We start from the raw sequence: 15,842 nt of genomic DNA, 5'->3' as shown, positions 1-15,842 counted from the left end.
GTTATACATCTGTTGTACGTTTGGTGAATTTGCAGTATTTTTAAGTGACGTCATCAATTTTTAAAGCGTTATAACGGGTGACCATACTTCCTCGAGAGAAATACGGGAAAATACGGGACGTCGCCAATTATCGCCAAAAATGACGCCAAAACCGAACAAAGTCGCCAAATATTGTTGAAGTAACGGAACAATCACAATGGCGGAAAATGCGGCATTACTGCTAATTGCAGTGGATTAAAATTAATTCCACGAAAAAAAAACGTTCACTAGGACAAATGTGGAAGATTAATATTCTCATTTATAGTTGTGATTATCAGAATATAATTTATAAGTTGAAAAATAATTTCAATCTTTGACTTCAATAAAGAACAAAAATTCAAGTAGGCTTCGTGCAAAATACGGGAAAAACCGAGACTTTTGTCAAAAAGTCGGGACAGCCAAAAAAACAGAAAATACCGGGACTGTCGCGGGAAATACGGGACGTATGGTCACCCTAGTTACATTAATAACCTTATAACTAGGCTGACCATATCTCTTCCAGAGAAATACGGGACATCGCCAATTATCGCCAAAAACGACGCCAAAACCAAACAAAGTTGCCAAATATTATTGAAATTACGGAAAATCACAATGGCGGGAAATGATGCATTACTACAAATAGCAGTGGATTAAAATGTATTCCACGAAAAAAAAACGTTCACCATGGCAAATGTGGGAGATTAATATTCTCATATACAGTTGTAATTATCATAAAATAATTTCTGAGTTGAAAAATAATGTCAATCTTTGACTTCAATAAAGAATAAAAATTCAAGTAGGCTTCGTGTAAAATACGGGAAAAACCGGGACACTTTTGCCAAAAAGTCGGGACGGCCAAAAAAACAGAAAATACCGGGACTGTCCCGGGAAATACGGGGCGTATGGTCACCCTACTTATAACATTAATTATGGGTCAGATCAAAAACTATAGTATATTTAGGAAAATAGGGGGGGGGACCGAAGTGATAGAACAAAAGATTTGGCCATCTTTTTCCCGTCATTTTCACCACATTTCGGGGGGACCAAACCCCCAAGTCTGCCCCCCCCCCCGCTACGTCCTTGGTGGTATGTGTACGAAAATTTGACAAAAATACAGTTTCGAATTGGATTTGAAATCTGAAATAGTGTGTGTGTGCCTGTGTTCGAGTTTTTGTTCTACCTGGACTGGAAATATTTCTACAATATTTTAATAGAAACAGCTGAAAGGCATTATATATGCTAATGTTTTATAATGTTTTTCGCAAAAAAAGTCAGATTTTTTCAAACACCGCTTGTTCGAGTGTCTTTAAACATTGTCTCTATCTCAGCACTGAGGTTTTACATGCTTTTGCATAATTTTTTTAAAATTAAAATGCTGAGGAGAAATTTCGTGGCACAAAATATGGGTAAATTTTGGTTATTTTTGCAAAAGGTTCCATGTTGAAATTAATATTCGAAGCAAATAACAATTAAAATTGTCAAAGCTCTCGTTCAATTGTATAAATATATACACAGAATTTGAGAAAAAAAATTGAGTTCCTCAAGTGAGAAGAAATTTTTTAAATGTTTTTTGAAAACGGGATGTGTGTGTGTGTGTTTCTCATAGGAAAGCATGGGAAGCCATGGTTTGTTTGGGCTTACTTGGTTCCTTTAATAGAGCGATCACCGGCTTCATCTGGCAAACCTGACTCACCATACTTTCTCTCAACGGACGCGCAGATCACGCCACCTCCTGTTATTCTTTCCTCCAGCTTACCAGAATAGAGACCATGGAATGTCCCGACAAATACGGGACGTATGGTCACTCAGGTTTGATTTAGCGAATAGTCAACGATACGATAATAATCGTAATCTAAATGTCCGCCCTGCCAAACCATCCGCGCCACACCTCTCCACTCCCTCTCTTTAGCAGAGCATAAGCAAGATAGCACAGCTTGATCTGAGTTGCAGCAGTTGAAGTGCGAAAACAGCTGGAGAAATGTGTGAGCTATCTATCTCTCTATCGTACACGTTACCGTCAGCAATTTCAAGGGTAGAAATTTTATTTTTGTCGAGAAAATGAACTTAATATGCATGATGTAATGTAATATCGTGAGAAAAGTTCCATGTTTATTTGTTTGTGATCGTGATCACCGATGGGAATCGCTTCCTTGGACTCCGTGAGCTCATAAGGATAAGTGAAAAAAAAAGAAAAATAGTTTAACAGGCTTTTGTTGATCAGTAGTTTCCACGATTTATCTACTCTCGAAGCAGTCACTGCGCATTCGCTGGTAAATATCTGCACATGCTATGGAGGGTAAATTTAAACCTCCTTTTCTACCAAACATGGGTTTGTGATGCAAAAGGAATGTGTCAATATTCAATATGACTTCCCTATAAGTAATTTTTGTCTATTCCATGCACAGCTGTCATTCATAATGTAGATGACATGACTGCACAGATATATTTTATGGAAAAACCAAATACAGTATATTGATATTAAAACTGTATAACTGTATGATCTTAAAATATTAAATTATCATGGATAAACACGTGAAAAAAATCCTTGAAGTAACTGAAAATCACATGTTGGGAATTGGAGAAAAAGCTGTCTTGGAACGTTTGCTAGAAGGACGTGGTGTAAGTTCGGAGGACATTAGTTTCTCCATTCTGGAAAATGCGATTAGATCTGAAAAACAAATAGATTTTAGTGATATGGAACGATTTAGTAAACACAAATTGAGGAGGCACCATAGTCTAGGAAGTGCACCAAAATATGCTAAGAGAAGGTTAACGTTTTCTGGTATTCCAGATGTGAAGTATGCTGCGAAGAAGAGACGCCGTGTAAACAGTGTAGCTCTTCCTACGAAATTTCTTTTAGGTGGTGATATAACTGATCCATTGAATTTGAAAAGTTTGGCAGATGAAGAGGTTAATAGGAGATTGAATGCTCTTACTCCCATTTCTTCACCTGTGTCTGTATCAAATGCTCAAACTGAGATTGAAGTCCTCATTCCACCTAACATCTATGATCCTTTGAATTTGAATACTGGTGAAAATATACAGTTTAATCTGATGCCTTCACGAGCTAGGAAACGCAAGATAAGGCGCCAACATTCTAAGCATTGCATGGAAGAATGTTCGAACTCGACTGAAGTGAGTCTTGATGCGAAAATGAAGACAGCATCTGCATTACAGTCAGAAGATTACAATGAGCTTCAAAATAATCTGAATAAAGTTATTACTGGAGATTGTGGAAAACAATCAGTTGATGTGATTAATATCACTTGGGAGAACTGTGGTGATGAACAGGATATAAAAACATCGAGAGATTTTATACACAATGCTTCTGATGTGAGCAAAACTATCAATCTAACAGATACTGAAAGAATTCCTGCTCAGTCTGTTGTTTCTACTAAACAACCAAAGACTTGTGAGAAAGAAGGCTCAAAAAGCCCTTCTAGGAAACCCAGAGTTCAATTATATGATATACCAGAAACAGAATTTAAGAAAGACAAAATTGTTTCACCTGTTGTGCCTCAAGGCAACACTTTCAAGCTTCGTAAAAGGTCATCTAGGTTTAAATCGGGTAGGAACAGGTTTTGGAAAAAAGATTTGTTAGCTAATGTACATTTCAAAGATTCTGATGAAAAATATGCTTGTGGTAGTTATCCTTTTCAATACAAATGTCACATTAACCAAGAAAGCAGACTAAGGTTTTTTAATAAAGATTTCTTTAGCGGTAAAGAAGTACTGGACATTGGCTGCAATGTAGGGTGTGTGGCTATGAATGTAGCAGAACACTATGGACCTAATAAAGTTGTGGCTTTGGACATTTGTCCAAAAGCTATAGATAAAGCTAAAAAGCATTTGCAATGTCATTTGAACTCTTGTATCGCAAAAAAAGAAAAGTTTCCTGTATCAATGGCTGCAAGTTATGGTGCATTGGTCAAAGTGGTTTTGCCATCCAAAGAAACTTATTCATTTCCAAACAACATCAGGTTTCATTGTGTAAGTATCATTAGTCATTTAATCTATGATAGTTTCTCAGAATTTTACTGAATTTTATTGAAAATCCGATGGAAAAGATGGGATACACTGGATCATACCCCTTTTACAATTTATTTTTCATTTTTTGAGCTTGATATTTTTGTTAGACAAGTAATGAAGGGTTACAACCAAAAAAGGAAGGTAAAAGCATAACTTTGCCATTTCACAGAAGTTTGCTGTTTTTAGCTTCATAAAATGAAATATTGCTCTATCGTTAATTAAGATTTCTTAACAAATTCTCTTTTAATTCTTTCTTCTCTTTTAATTTAATATTTATTTCCAGTGTATTAATTTAGATGTCAAACCTGTATTTATGTTTAATATTGCAAGAGGGCCAGTGGGACACATTTTTTAGGTTTAAAAATAACTTTTCGTACCGATGTTATTAACATTCGTGCTTTGGGAAAATTTATAGGTGCGAAATTGAGGAACATTCATGATTTTTTTGGATAGATTGTTTTATAAATTTCACAGAAAAACCCTTCAAAATTGGTCCACTGTGCTCCACCTTCCCTTACATTCCACAGATTATAGTCAACATTTTCTAGAGAAGCATAACTTTCAATCTCAATCTTTTGCTGTCGTAAAACTGAAAGATGAATGTTTTACATTTGTTTTAAGCAGGGTTGGGTTTTTGACATGACAAGCGTCAAAAACAGATTTAAACTGTCACAAAAACTGTCGAAAACCATCAAAAACCTAAATAAATGCTTTTTGATAATGTTTTGAACACAATAGGAATATAACATGATGAAAAACTTACTTTTTTGTATATTACAATGTTTTATTTTTAAACATTAATTTATTACAATAATTAAAACAAAATTTTAATTATAAGTTGAAATTTTGAATTTTTCAACAAAAAGTTTAAAAAATATAAAATATAGTTTTGTGGTTCATTTTATCTAAGCTACTGATTACCTGTGTTCAATTTGCTAAGTGGAATAGAGCTACTTATTCAAAATATGTATGATAGGGGCATCACAGAGTTAGGCTTTAGACTTCAGAAACTATAAATCAGTATTAAAACAGTCAAAAACTTATTGTCAATGTTGTCAAATAGTTTTTTAACCTGATAGATATGCTAAATAAAAAAAACATTTACTTTTATGTAGGTTAAAGGGTTTCCTATATTCGGAATTATAATTACTGAAAATCTATTTTGATACTTCAAATTTTCTGATCTGCCCAAAATTTTATTCCATGTAAAAATTCTCACACAGAATCTGTTAATACACTAATTGAACTCATTTATTTTCATCTAAAAATCTCTTGAGCTCAGGGTGTATAAATTCACAGTTTTAAAGAGTATTTTCAACCAAAACAGAGCTGATAGGACTTGATACCCAATGTTTTGCACATTTAAAATTAAATACAGCTTCAACCAATGCATTATAAATGCTAGTAAATATACCATATCCTAGTGCAGAAGTAAGAATGACTAAGGTTTGACTAAGGATAAGTTACAGGAGTTTCTTAAGTTTCATGTACAAGCTAGCATTGTCAAATTAAATGACATTTTAGTTGTATAATTTAGTATTTTGATCGCTACATGTATTTCAATGTTATTCACAATAAGAGTTTCTCAGTGATTATGTAGATAATTTAATAATAACAAAAATCACAACATTGCATATATAATGTAATAAACTTTTTTAAGCACATATCTGTTGTAAAAAAAAGTACAGTAGATGGTTTATATCAAAGCACATATATAAGCAGTTGAAGAAATTTTGGAATGTCAAATCATTCCATAGTTTTTCCTTCAGTGTTTATGCTATGCTTTATTCAAATTGTATATTTTATAAGAAAAAAACCATATATATATTTTTTGTTAAAAATAATTCTGTAGAGAGTAGAAAATTATTTTAGAATCATATTAAATATTTATTCTTTGTATAACAGTTACTTTAAACATTACGTGCAATTAATGTGTGCATTTCCAATGGGAATTTTTATATTCAAAAGCAATATTTGAGGTTTTTGACAAAGGTTTTTGATGTGAGAGTTTAAACCGTCAAAAACTGCCATGTGTCAAAAACCTGCCAACCTTGGTTTTAAGGCTTTCTGATTATAATTTATGTGCAACTCGGACACCTGCTTTGGAATTAATATTCCCCCATAGCATCTGAATTTGTAATTTATGTTATTTAATAAACTGCAACATCGGTAAAAATTATAAATCGCTCAGTATATTTTTTTAAATAAGTGAAAATCAAAATGATTTTCCAAAAAAAAAGATGAAAAAATTGGTATCATTTTTTAACATCAAAATGCCTGTGAAAAGACATCACATTTTTAAGAAAACATTTAATTTAAAAAACAGTGGAAAATAGACGGTTATTATTGAATTGCACATGCATCTGATAAACATTTCTCTGAGAAATTTCCGATGAATTGGTGTACACCAGAATGTGTTGCATATATTTATTTTGTAATGTGAAATTGTCTGAGATGTGCATGTTATGTGTTGTGCTGTCATCTATTTTCCAAATTTAGAAGTAACAAATTTGCTGGTGATTGTTTAGGTAGAGAACTACATAAAGGAGATTGTTGTACTTATACAAGGTGAATTATTTTAATTAAGATTAACATTATTTTTCAAAACATTTTTATCAACAGTAAAATTGAGCTAAATTCATTTTTATCTATAGGTACTGTCTCCAACATAACATTTAAATTACTTTTCTTTCTTACCATGAAATATAGATTTTTAGAGAAAAAGTTAAAATGTTTCAAGGTACAACGTGGGTCTTATAACTTTTAACATGTGATGTACCTTGAAACAGGAAACACAGAAGAAAAAAAAAAAATACAAATATTACGGTATAAAAATTTATTGAGTATTTTTTTTTTTTAAATCGCATAGGCCTATTGAAATAAAAAAATCTATAAATAATGACAAATATAATTTAAAAAAAAATGACATACAAAAGTAGTGCAGGCAGGAATGTATTTTATGTAAAATTAAATGCATAATTATTTTAAATTTTTCTTTTAGAAATGAGATTGAATCTTTTTACATCTTAAGTTCTGTCAGTTTCTTTGTATTAGAATTACAACATCTGTGATGTTTAGCACTTGCTATGTTGGGCAATGATGGGTAATAAAAAATATTCTTGCCTTTTTTCCTGAAGAAATGAATTTCATTCTCACTGTTATATTATTTGTTGAACACAGATCCATAGTGAACAATAGGATACTTATCTTGAACGAACGTAAACTTCACTATTGACTAAGTGCTGTGGATGTGTTTCAGTGAACAATATAAATGTATATTATTTTTGAAATGGAATTATTTTTTCAAAACATGAATTTTGTATCTTGAAAATATATTTTGTAGGCAAATTATGTGCCAGACTCTGAAGAAGCTCTTCAAATACAACAACCAGAATTTGATATTATCCTTTGCTTACGTGTGACAAAATGGATTCATCTTAATTATGGTGATGAGGGTCTGAAGAGATCATTTAAAAGAATATTTTCTCAGCTGCGCTGTGGTGGCCATTTAATATTGGAACCTCAACCATGGGAATCTTATAAAAAGTGTCAGAAACTTGCTGTAAGTAGGCTATTCCATTGAAAACTTCAGACAAATTTGCAATTTGCATATACAAAATCCTTTTTTTAATGGTAAAAATCATGATTATATTATATTCATATCGTATTGTTTTATATGTGTAAATAATTTAAAGCAAAATACAGAAAAAGAATTAAAAATGATTTTTTTTTTCAATAACCTATCAGTTTATATATATTATGCAATCATATGCTGCTGGGTGCATAAAAAAGTCCTTTCAACTTAAAAGAACTTGCAAATGGAGAGAACTACAGAGCTATGTGAACACATCATAGTAAAGTGACTATGCCACACCAGATAAGGCAAACAGCCAGAGGTGGTGATGTACAAATAAAAAATTGGGGGAGGGGTGAAGTTGTGCCAGTCGTTTTATATAATGTACTAGGGTACACAGGAAGTGGAGCATGTTGCATTGTATATTCATGAATTTTTGTGGTGGCTCAGCCCTCTGACAATATTTGGTGGGGGTTTAAAAAAATATAAAAGTTCAAATTTGTGTACAGTAAAAAATCTAAAAATACCAATCAGTACGAATTTTGCTTTTTTTCTTTTTCTGTTGTACTGAAGGAAATTTTTCTTGTTACAAAGATGGAAATTTGCAGATATATTAATGGCTGAAATTGTTGGTTTTTACAACATTTTACAACCATCTCTGCATTCCCTTTGAAAGACATTATTGGTCTATCATTATAATTATTATTTTAGCATTTAAAAATTGCAGAAATAAAGAGATTCTGTCACCAAATATCTTGTAAGTTTTGTTGTAAACTTGAGCTGTTAAGTTTGACACCTTTAAGCTTGACTAAATACATAGGCCTTCTTGAGAATTTTTATTCTTGTCTGCTTTCTAAAAATTCATGCCATATTTGATAAACAATGCTCGTGCTATTGGGTTGAACATATATATGCATGTTGTGACAACTCAAAATTTTGAAGTTTGTATTAGTGCAGTGGTTCTCAACCTTTTCGGACTCACTGAGGCACTGTTTTTAGATTTATATGCTCTTTGTTCTTCATAACCTCATAAAAATGAGTTATTTTATGATACATGCTTTTGTTATCTGCATATTGATACTTTTCTTTTGCTCTTATAAGTTCTGTTCCACATTTGAGATGGGTTCCCATGACACAGGACATTAAAACTGCGATGATGTTTTCCAGTGCAATTTTTTTTACTCTCAACTGCAAGGCATAATTTAAATTTATTTTCAATAATTTATTAGTATATACTCTTTTTTAAATAATTTGTTTAGCCATTTCATAGAATTTTGAATCACATAAAAATTTGGATAATGGTGCGTGCCACACTGGAAATTGTCATGAGTAAAAATATTCATTATTTAATATGTATAAACTTTCAATACATTCACATCTTTTTTTTACAGTCAAAACTTTATGTGAACTACAGGAATATTCAGCTGAAACCTGATAAATTCATCCCTTATTTACTGTCAGCTGAAGTTGGATTTCGAGCGTGGAAATTTTTAGGGCATTCTCCAACTTCAGTCAAAGGTATGTATGAGATGTGTTAGTCTACAATGGACTCTCAATTATCTGATGCATCTCTTAATACACTAGTGTGCAAAATTGGAGAATAAATGACAAAATCTGGTATATCTGGAAACGTGCTCAATAAAAAGGTCATTATAGATCTTTTCATAAATATGTCAAATCTGATCTATAAGATATATTAACTAATTTACTATAACAAAGTTCAACTAACTATATTTTTATAATACAGTGTGTACACTGCTATAAACAAATCCAGCTTATAGCTAACCTCCAGGTATAACAGAGTTTAACAGTTTTTAGTCCCATTCTATAGGAGGGTCTCTAATTAGACTGGATGTAGTGAACCCATAATTTTTCAGTGCTGGAAGCTCATTGGGGGGGGGGGGTATGACATGATTTGACTGCTTTTACGTTAATTTAATATTTATACATTTAAAAAATACAGCTGACTTACATGTTCTCCTGGTTATCTGATGATTTTGATTATCTGACGTATACCCTGCACATGTTGGCTTTATTAAAATATTTTACTAATTGTTTTAATTCCTATGCATTAGAACAATGTTTTTTTAAACTTTTTTTTAATCTTTTTATCTCGCGAGACTTGAACGTAGTTAAACTTCTGCAACACACTTAAATTGAGATTTTAAAAAGTAGTTTTTTAATGATTTAATTATTAATACCTGCAATTTTTGCTATTGGCAATTAAAGGGTAACTAAAATTCCCGGAACAAAACTTAATTAGATACCTGAGCTCAATGCTTTTGGAAAATATTTTCTTTTATTTGAAGCCAAATTTAGGACAGGCACACTTTAACATTTTTTTCCAAGGATTTCAGCTTTAATCTTTTATTTTAAATATTTTTCATTGCAAAAAAGTGGATGCACATGAATGTGTTGTTAAGAATGTGAGAAGTACAGTGTGTAAGTCTGGATACAAAATGTCTTTCTACAAACGGATGCACTCAACCACTGAGCTATGGGAGATACCCCCTCAATATTACAGAAATTATTTGTTGTTGTTTTTCAAAAAAAAATTCAGTTCTTTCAGTTTTAATTGGATAAGAGAACCTTAATAAGGTTATATAGGTATCTTAGCTGTAGCATAATAACAAATTTGTGTATGCATGTGACAGAACGAGAGAGTTCAAGAAAAGACAAACATCTAGGGTTGGTGATAAAATTTATGTATTGCTTGCCATCAGATTGTTGCAACGTTACTTTTGGACCAAACTGAAAGGAATGCAGTGACAAGCTCAAGATCCAGGCGACACCACAGCATGAGGATAAAGCAAATAACAAGTATCTAATATTGGGACTTCTGAAAAGTATATGTGGAATCTATCCTCCAAAGTGGCTGTGATTATTTTAACACTGGTCCCCATGTCTGATAAAGGTGGTTCTGGATCTCCAAAATCAAAAATGACTGGTTTCAGGGCTAATCAACAGAGGATTTAAATGAGTGAGAGCAGACTTTGAGGCCCATGCTTATCTGCCTTATCTTGTGCCATTAAAACATGAAAAGTTATTATTCCATTGAAGATAAATGATGGGAAAGAGAGAAATGCAGTATGAATCTTATGATGGTTTCAACATTTATGCACAATGTTCCCTTGAACTTTTTTATCTTACCGGCATCGATCTGCTTTTTCTGAGCATTGTAAGGCAAGCAATGCATAGCAATAGTGTATTTGGTAATGTTGTATGAGCAGGATGCATTTACAACGTGCATGACCATGCTAGCAGAGCTTATGCCAGAGAGAACGTTTTGCAGTACGAGGTGCCATAGGAACTCTGCTACGAAAAAGGTATTTGGATATCCATAGGGTTGTCAGACTTCCGTATATACGACCTGCAAGAGAGTATACAGAGAGGCCTTGCATTGAATATTCATTAATTACTGAGGGACTCTGCAACCGTTCAAAGTTGCTTAGGGAAGGTGGGCTCACATGGCCTGAGCCCCTAGGCTTCATGTATGGGCTGCTGTATTTAAATGAACTTTCATCACTACTGAGAGGCTTCATACCAATATTGGCATGTCTGTATTTCTCCTTTATCCACATTATCTCGGAACATTAAAAAAAAAATTTTATTTCCTTTTTATTTTTGCAGAGTATTGTTATATCGAGACTTTACTGTATATTAAAGCAATGGGGTCAACAATCTGTTGATCGCTGTACCATTTATATCATGATTTTTATAAAGTTTTTCAATATCTTATAATAAAAGTTTACAAAATTATCTATTGCAGATTGCTTTATTATTTCACTTAAGAGATTGGTTATAGTCTCATGAAAAACAATGCAAAGTAATCTTTGAGAGAATTTATTTTCAATATAAAGGAAGATAGTATAATACATCAGAGTCAATGTTTGATGAGCAAACAAGTCACTGAACAACTTGTCAAGTTTGGTTGCTGACTTCTGTATTTAAGGTTGAAACTAAGATATTCCTTTGAGAAAATATTTTTCTATTAGCTAATTTTACAGTTTATAGTGTGTGGCCATGTCAATAACTATGAAAGCATCAAAAGTAAAATATTTTTTATGTATTAAATATAGGGTCTAGATCACCAGTGTTTCTTCTTACAAAAACAGAAGATATTGGTCTACCTGATGAAGCACACCATTCTAGGGCAGTTTCACCTGTGGTTTTTAATGATATTGAATGGTCTGGTTGTCCTGATGATGAAGACCATCAAAGCTCTTCTGATTGGGAAAAGGGTGTTCCAGAAGATTGCTTGGAGGGTATATCTTCATTTCAGAGAGTTGTTGAAGAGACAAATTATGATTTTTATCAAGATAATCAAATGTTTATTGAAAGCTATGTCTTTACTCCTGAAAGTGATAATAGCAATGATGTATGAATTAAATTTAAGTCTTTTTGGCAAACACTCATTTAAAAAATGCATATTGTTTTACTTACATTTTCAGAACTTCCATTTCATTGTTTCTACTCATCAGCATATTACTTTGATTTCATCATCATTTCGCAACTATTGATTTTTATTCTTGTCATCCTGTGGCAAACTGTGTGTGTTATGGTCTTTTTTTGTAAGACCTATATTGCTTTTTGATGGAAGCAGAATGTATTTCATGTATCAGAAGTAACTTCCAGCAAGCACTTTTGCACGATTTTGTAATTGCATCACACATTTTTATAGCATTGAAAAGAGCATTGTGTAAAAATATTGTTTACAACAATTTGCTCAAGAAAATAGTGACTAGGTATAGCTTTACCTAAGTTTTAAATCCAAAATGAAGACATCTAGTTTAATGTTTGTGTGAAAATTCAATGTTCACATGCTTTGTATTTGTCTTAATATGCAGAAAAATTATTCCCCTTATTTCCATTGTACTATTTAAAGCCAGAAATTTTGTTATAAAGTAAATTTTGCTATAACATTCTTTTGTTTAAAATTGCAAACAGCACTTTTAAGACACCAAAATTTTGACTCTTACTTTTTGTGTGAAAGTGAATACAAAAACAAAAGAAATTCAGGTTAATTCTGTGCTAGTCAGTGTCTTGCATTTCTATATTTATGACTTATTAAATTCTATTAAATTAAATTTTTAAAAAATGATTCTCCTAATAACCTTGACAAATATGAATGCATAATGTTTTGTTATGACTTAAAGTTGAATTGTGATTTCAGATATACTGTATATACCTGACTATAAAATGACTAATATAGCCTGTGAAGACCATTAAATCAAAAAAGTGAGAAAAAAGCTATGGTAACTATATACAGCTTTATTGCCACATGTATATTCATGCAATACATTGCTTACATATATGGCGGGGCTTGACAAAGCTGAGGCGCCAAATCACCATGGTTACTGAAAACTTGACACTTGAAATTTTCTGTGTTATGATTGAGTCAGTCTGAGGGCTATGGAATTTTTTTGGAGTTAATGTAAGCATGTCCACTAGCATAGAAAAGTCTTTGAAAAGCCTGAAAAAATTATTTTGGCCATATTTTTGAAAAAAAAAAAAGTTTGGTTCATTCGAAATTTGTCGGGCACCTAAATTTTTATTTGTATACCTGCCAACTGTTCTGATTCTAGCAAGTTAATACGCTTTTGCTTCCAAAAATACTGAATCGCTAATATTGATATTTCCCTACCTTTGTCACAAACTGGTCGGTGTTAGAAACTATCGATGGTTCATTGGTTGACATCATTCCACAAAACCTAGCAGAAAATTTTTGCACTCCCCACAGTAAGAAAGAGTTGAACACAGCTGGGAGTTTTCGTGGCAGTTTTACTGCTGCGGCTTATACTGAAATGATGTCTCAAACCGTCTCTGTATTAGACAGTATACTGAGTGATACCCCCAATCCTTTAGTTTGATGGATCAATGTTTTTCCGAAATTTGCATGCCATCCTACCCCTTTATAGTTTCATGTATAATATAGCATTTTATTTTTTTTATTCAGGCAGAATTTTCTAAATGAACCAGGTGTCTCTGCTTTTTCCCTTCAATTCTGTCTTCCATCATGTCTCGCAGCAATCTGCACTGCTGGAGAACATGTCTCAACCAGTGTAGGCATCTGTATTTGATCTTTCCAGGATATGGTGATTTTCTCCAACCTTTGTTAATATTTGTGCATTTGACCTTTTTAATGTCTAGCTTATGCACTCCATGCGTTTCTAGCCCCACATCTCCAGTGCTTCCAATTGATCTCTCTTATTTATGATCCAGGTCTTTGATCCATATAGTGTGGTAGACCACACATGTACTTTAATCAGGCGTTCTATAGTTTAATCAGTAAATTTTTGTTCATTAACAATCCTTGTTTAGCAAGGGCAATTCTGGATCTTATGTCATTGCTCAGTAGCTATCTTCTGAAACACCACACTGTATAGGTATTCCTTCTCTTATTGGAGGCTATCTTGATTCCACTACAGATGTAAATACAAAAAATGAAATTTCAGTCATTCAGGATTAAGTAGTATATATTCTGATTTCCATGCCCTTGGTTTCATAATTCATACTGCGCAGTAGCAGAAAAAGAAAATATTATGACTGATCTTGTTTTAGTTCCATTTTCTCTTTCTTCTGCTTTCATTTTTATTTTTTCTCCCTCAAAGCACTCTGCCTATTTCTTCCTCTGCCCTCGCAGGGGGCAGAGTGGTTTTTTTCGCTTTACATAATTAATTGGTTTCACAAAATAATTGCTTGAGTTGAAATAATTTAAAAGTAAGTTGAATTTAATAAATCTCGTGAATTTCACTAAATTAATTTAATTGATACTTTTTATTTCTGACTGTTCTCAATCGGATGATGAAGGAATTGGTTCTGGTGAGTGTGATTGTTGTTCTTTTGAAAAGCATGGGATGATCAACTGATAACTTCTTTCAACAGTTGAAACTCAGCCAATGTATCAAAAGTCCTATCTCCCTATGAAAATTGTTGTAGCAAGCCAGAGAATTCTTTATAACCCTTGCAAATGGGACAATTCTAGTCTCAGAATCATTTCCTTTCATTACACTTCTGATGACATTGTAAAATAAGTTTCCAAAAGATTTTAGTGAGTTGGATTTCAAGCATATAATTCACATTTGTCTCATCTTTATCCTCAAATCCAAGATTTTGCTATTTCAGCTGTCATGTCTTTGGTTTACGAACTAATCCAGGATTAAAATAAAATCCTTGAACAAATTTCACAAGGTGTTTTTACTGTTTTTCAAATTAACTTTTCAAAACCGTGTTGTAACAAAATCCCATAAAGTGAGATCACTTGAAGTGAGGGATATTTTTATTCACATATTACTTCTAAAATTTCCATTGCAATCACTTTATTTTTTTTCAAAATTAGAATTTTTTCGCCACCACAAATGTGTCAACTTGAGTGACCAAACATGTATAGGTAATCAATGTTACCATTCTTTCAATAATTATTAAATTTTTGCTTTCCATTGTGTTTCTCAAGTTGTCCCAAAAACAAAGAAAAAAAAAATCCTGCCGAAAAATATTTTTGTTAATTGCCAATTTTTAGATTTTCAATTTTAAAGTGCTTTTCTCAACATTATTTTGTGGAATAAATTATGTAAATGTTTGAAAAAATCATTTATACATACATAAACTATATGTTACTGCCAAAGCTCAAAGTGGTTGGCGATGCCTGGCGAATGTTCGATGTGCTGATGTTAGCTGGTCTGTTAGGTCCCAAATTCAGAGGAAAAAAAAACAATTTGTTAAAAAACTATTATTAATCTATATTGAAGAAAAAAAAAGATTACCATATTGTGACTGCAATATGATAAGTTGCCATAACTAATGTGAACATAATTATCTCGAAAAAATATGCCAAATGGCGCTAACTCTGAATCATGCCTTTTCTTTTTGGATTTTGGCCATGGATCTCTAGCCACTTCACAAACTGGCTGGCCAATGCCTGAAATTTGGACATTGGCCGGGTCAATTCATGAACTGGCTGATTTCGGGCTTTGGCAGTAACATACATATGGGTCATTCTCATGAAATTGGACAAAAAATAAAACTGACAAACACTTATACTCTGAACAATTTTGTTGTCAATTGCATTTTTAATTCTTTTGTGTTTCTCACTCCTTTTTGTCAAGTTTATGGGGAACAACAGATTTCTAATTTGTCTTTTGCTAGAGCATGAGATGCACTCTCACAGCAAAGTCTTTAGATGAAACATTACTGCAGCTTGATGCTATAACCCAGAAATATG

At 32.5% G+C, this 15,842-nt stretch overlaps 1 protein-coding gene across 1 annotated transcript; it reads left to right on the top strand.

Annotated features, from left to right (window-relative positions):
• Positions 1 to 1,915: 1,915 nt before the first annotated feature.
• On the top strand, positions 1,916 to 15,081 carry LOC149085476 (7SK snRNA methylphosphate capping enzyme-like). Its single transcript, XM_089233493.1, has 4 exons — positions 1,916 to 4,008; positions 7,391 to 7,609; positions 9,013 to 9,139; positions 11,701 to 15,081. Exons 1-4 carry the CDS (start codon positions 2,539 to 2,541, stop codon positions 12,003 to 12,005), a joined length of 2,121 nt encoding a protein of 706 aa, XP_089089619.1. The 5' UTR covers positions 1,916 to 2,538; the 3' UTR covers positions 12,006 to 15,081.
• The last annotated feature ends 761 nt before the right edge of the window (positions 15,082 to 15,842 follow it).

The sequence above is a fragment of the Pholcus phalangioides genome, unplaced genomic scaffold (assembly GCF_987345545.1).
Source record: "Pholcus phalangioides strain wild (caught in Gottingen) unplaced genomic scaffold, Ppha-v1.0 ptg000007l_1, whole genome shotgun sequence".
NCBI lineage: Eukaryota > Metazoa > Arthropoda > Arachnida > Araneae > Pholcidae > Pholcus > Pholcus phalangioides.
Note: the sequence above shows the minus strand (reverse complement) of the source record. Positions and strands in the feature narration are given on the sequence as shown.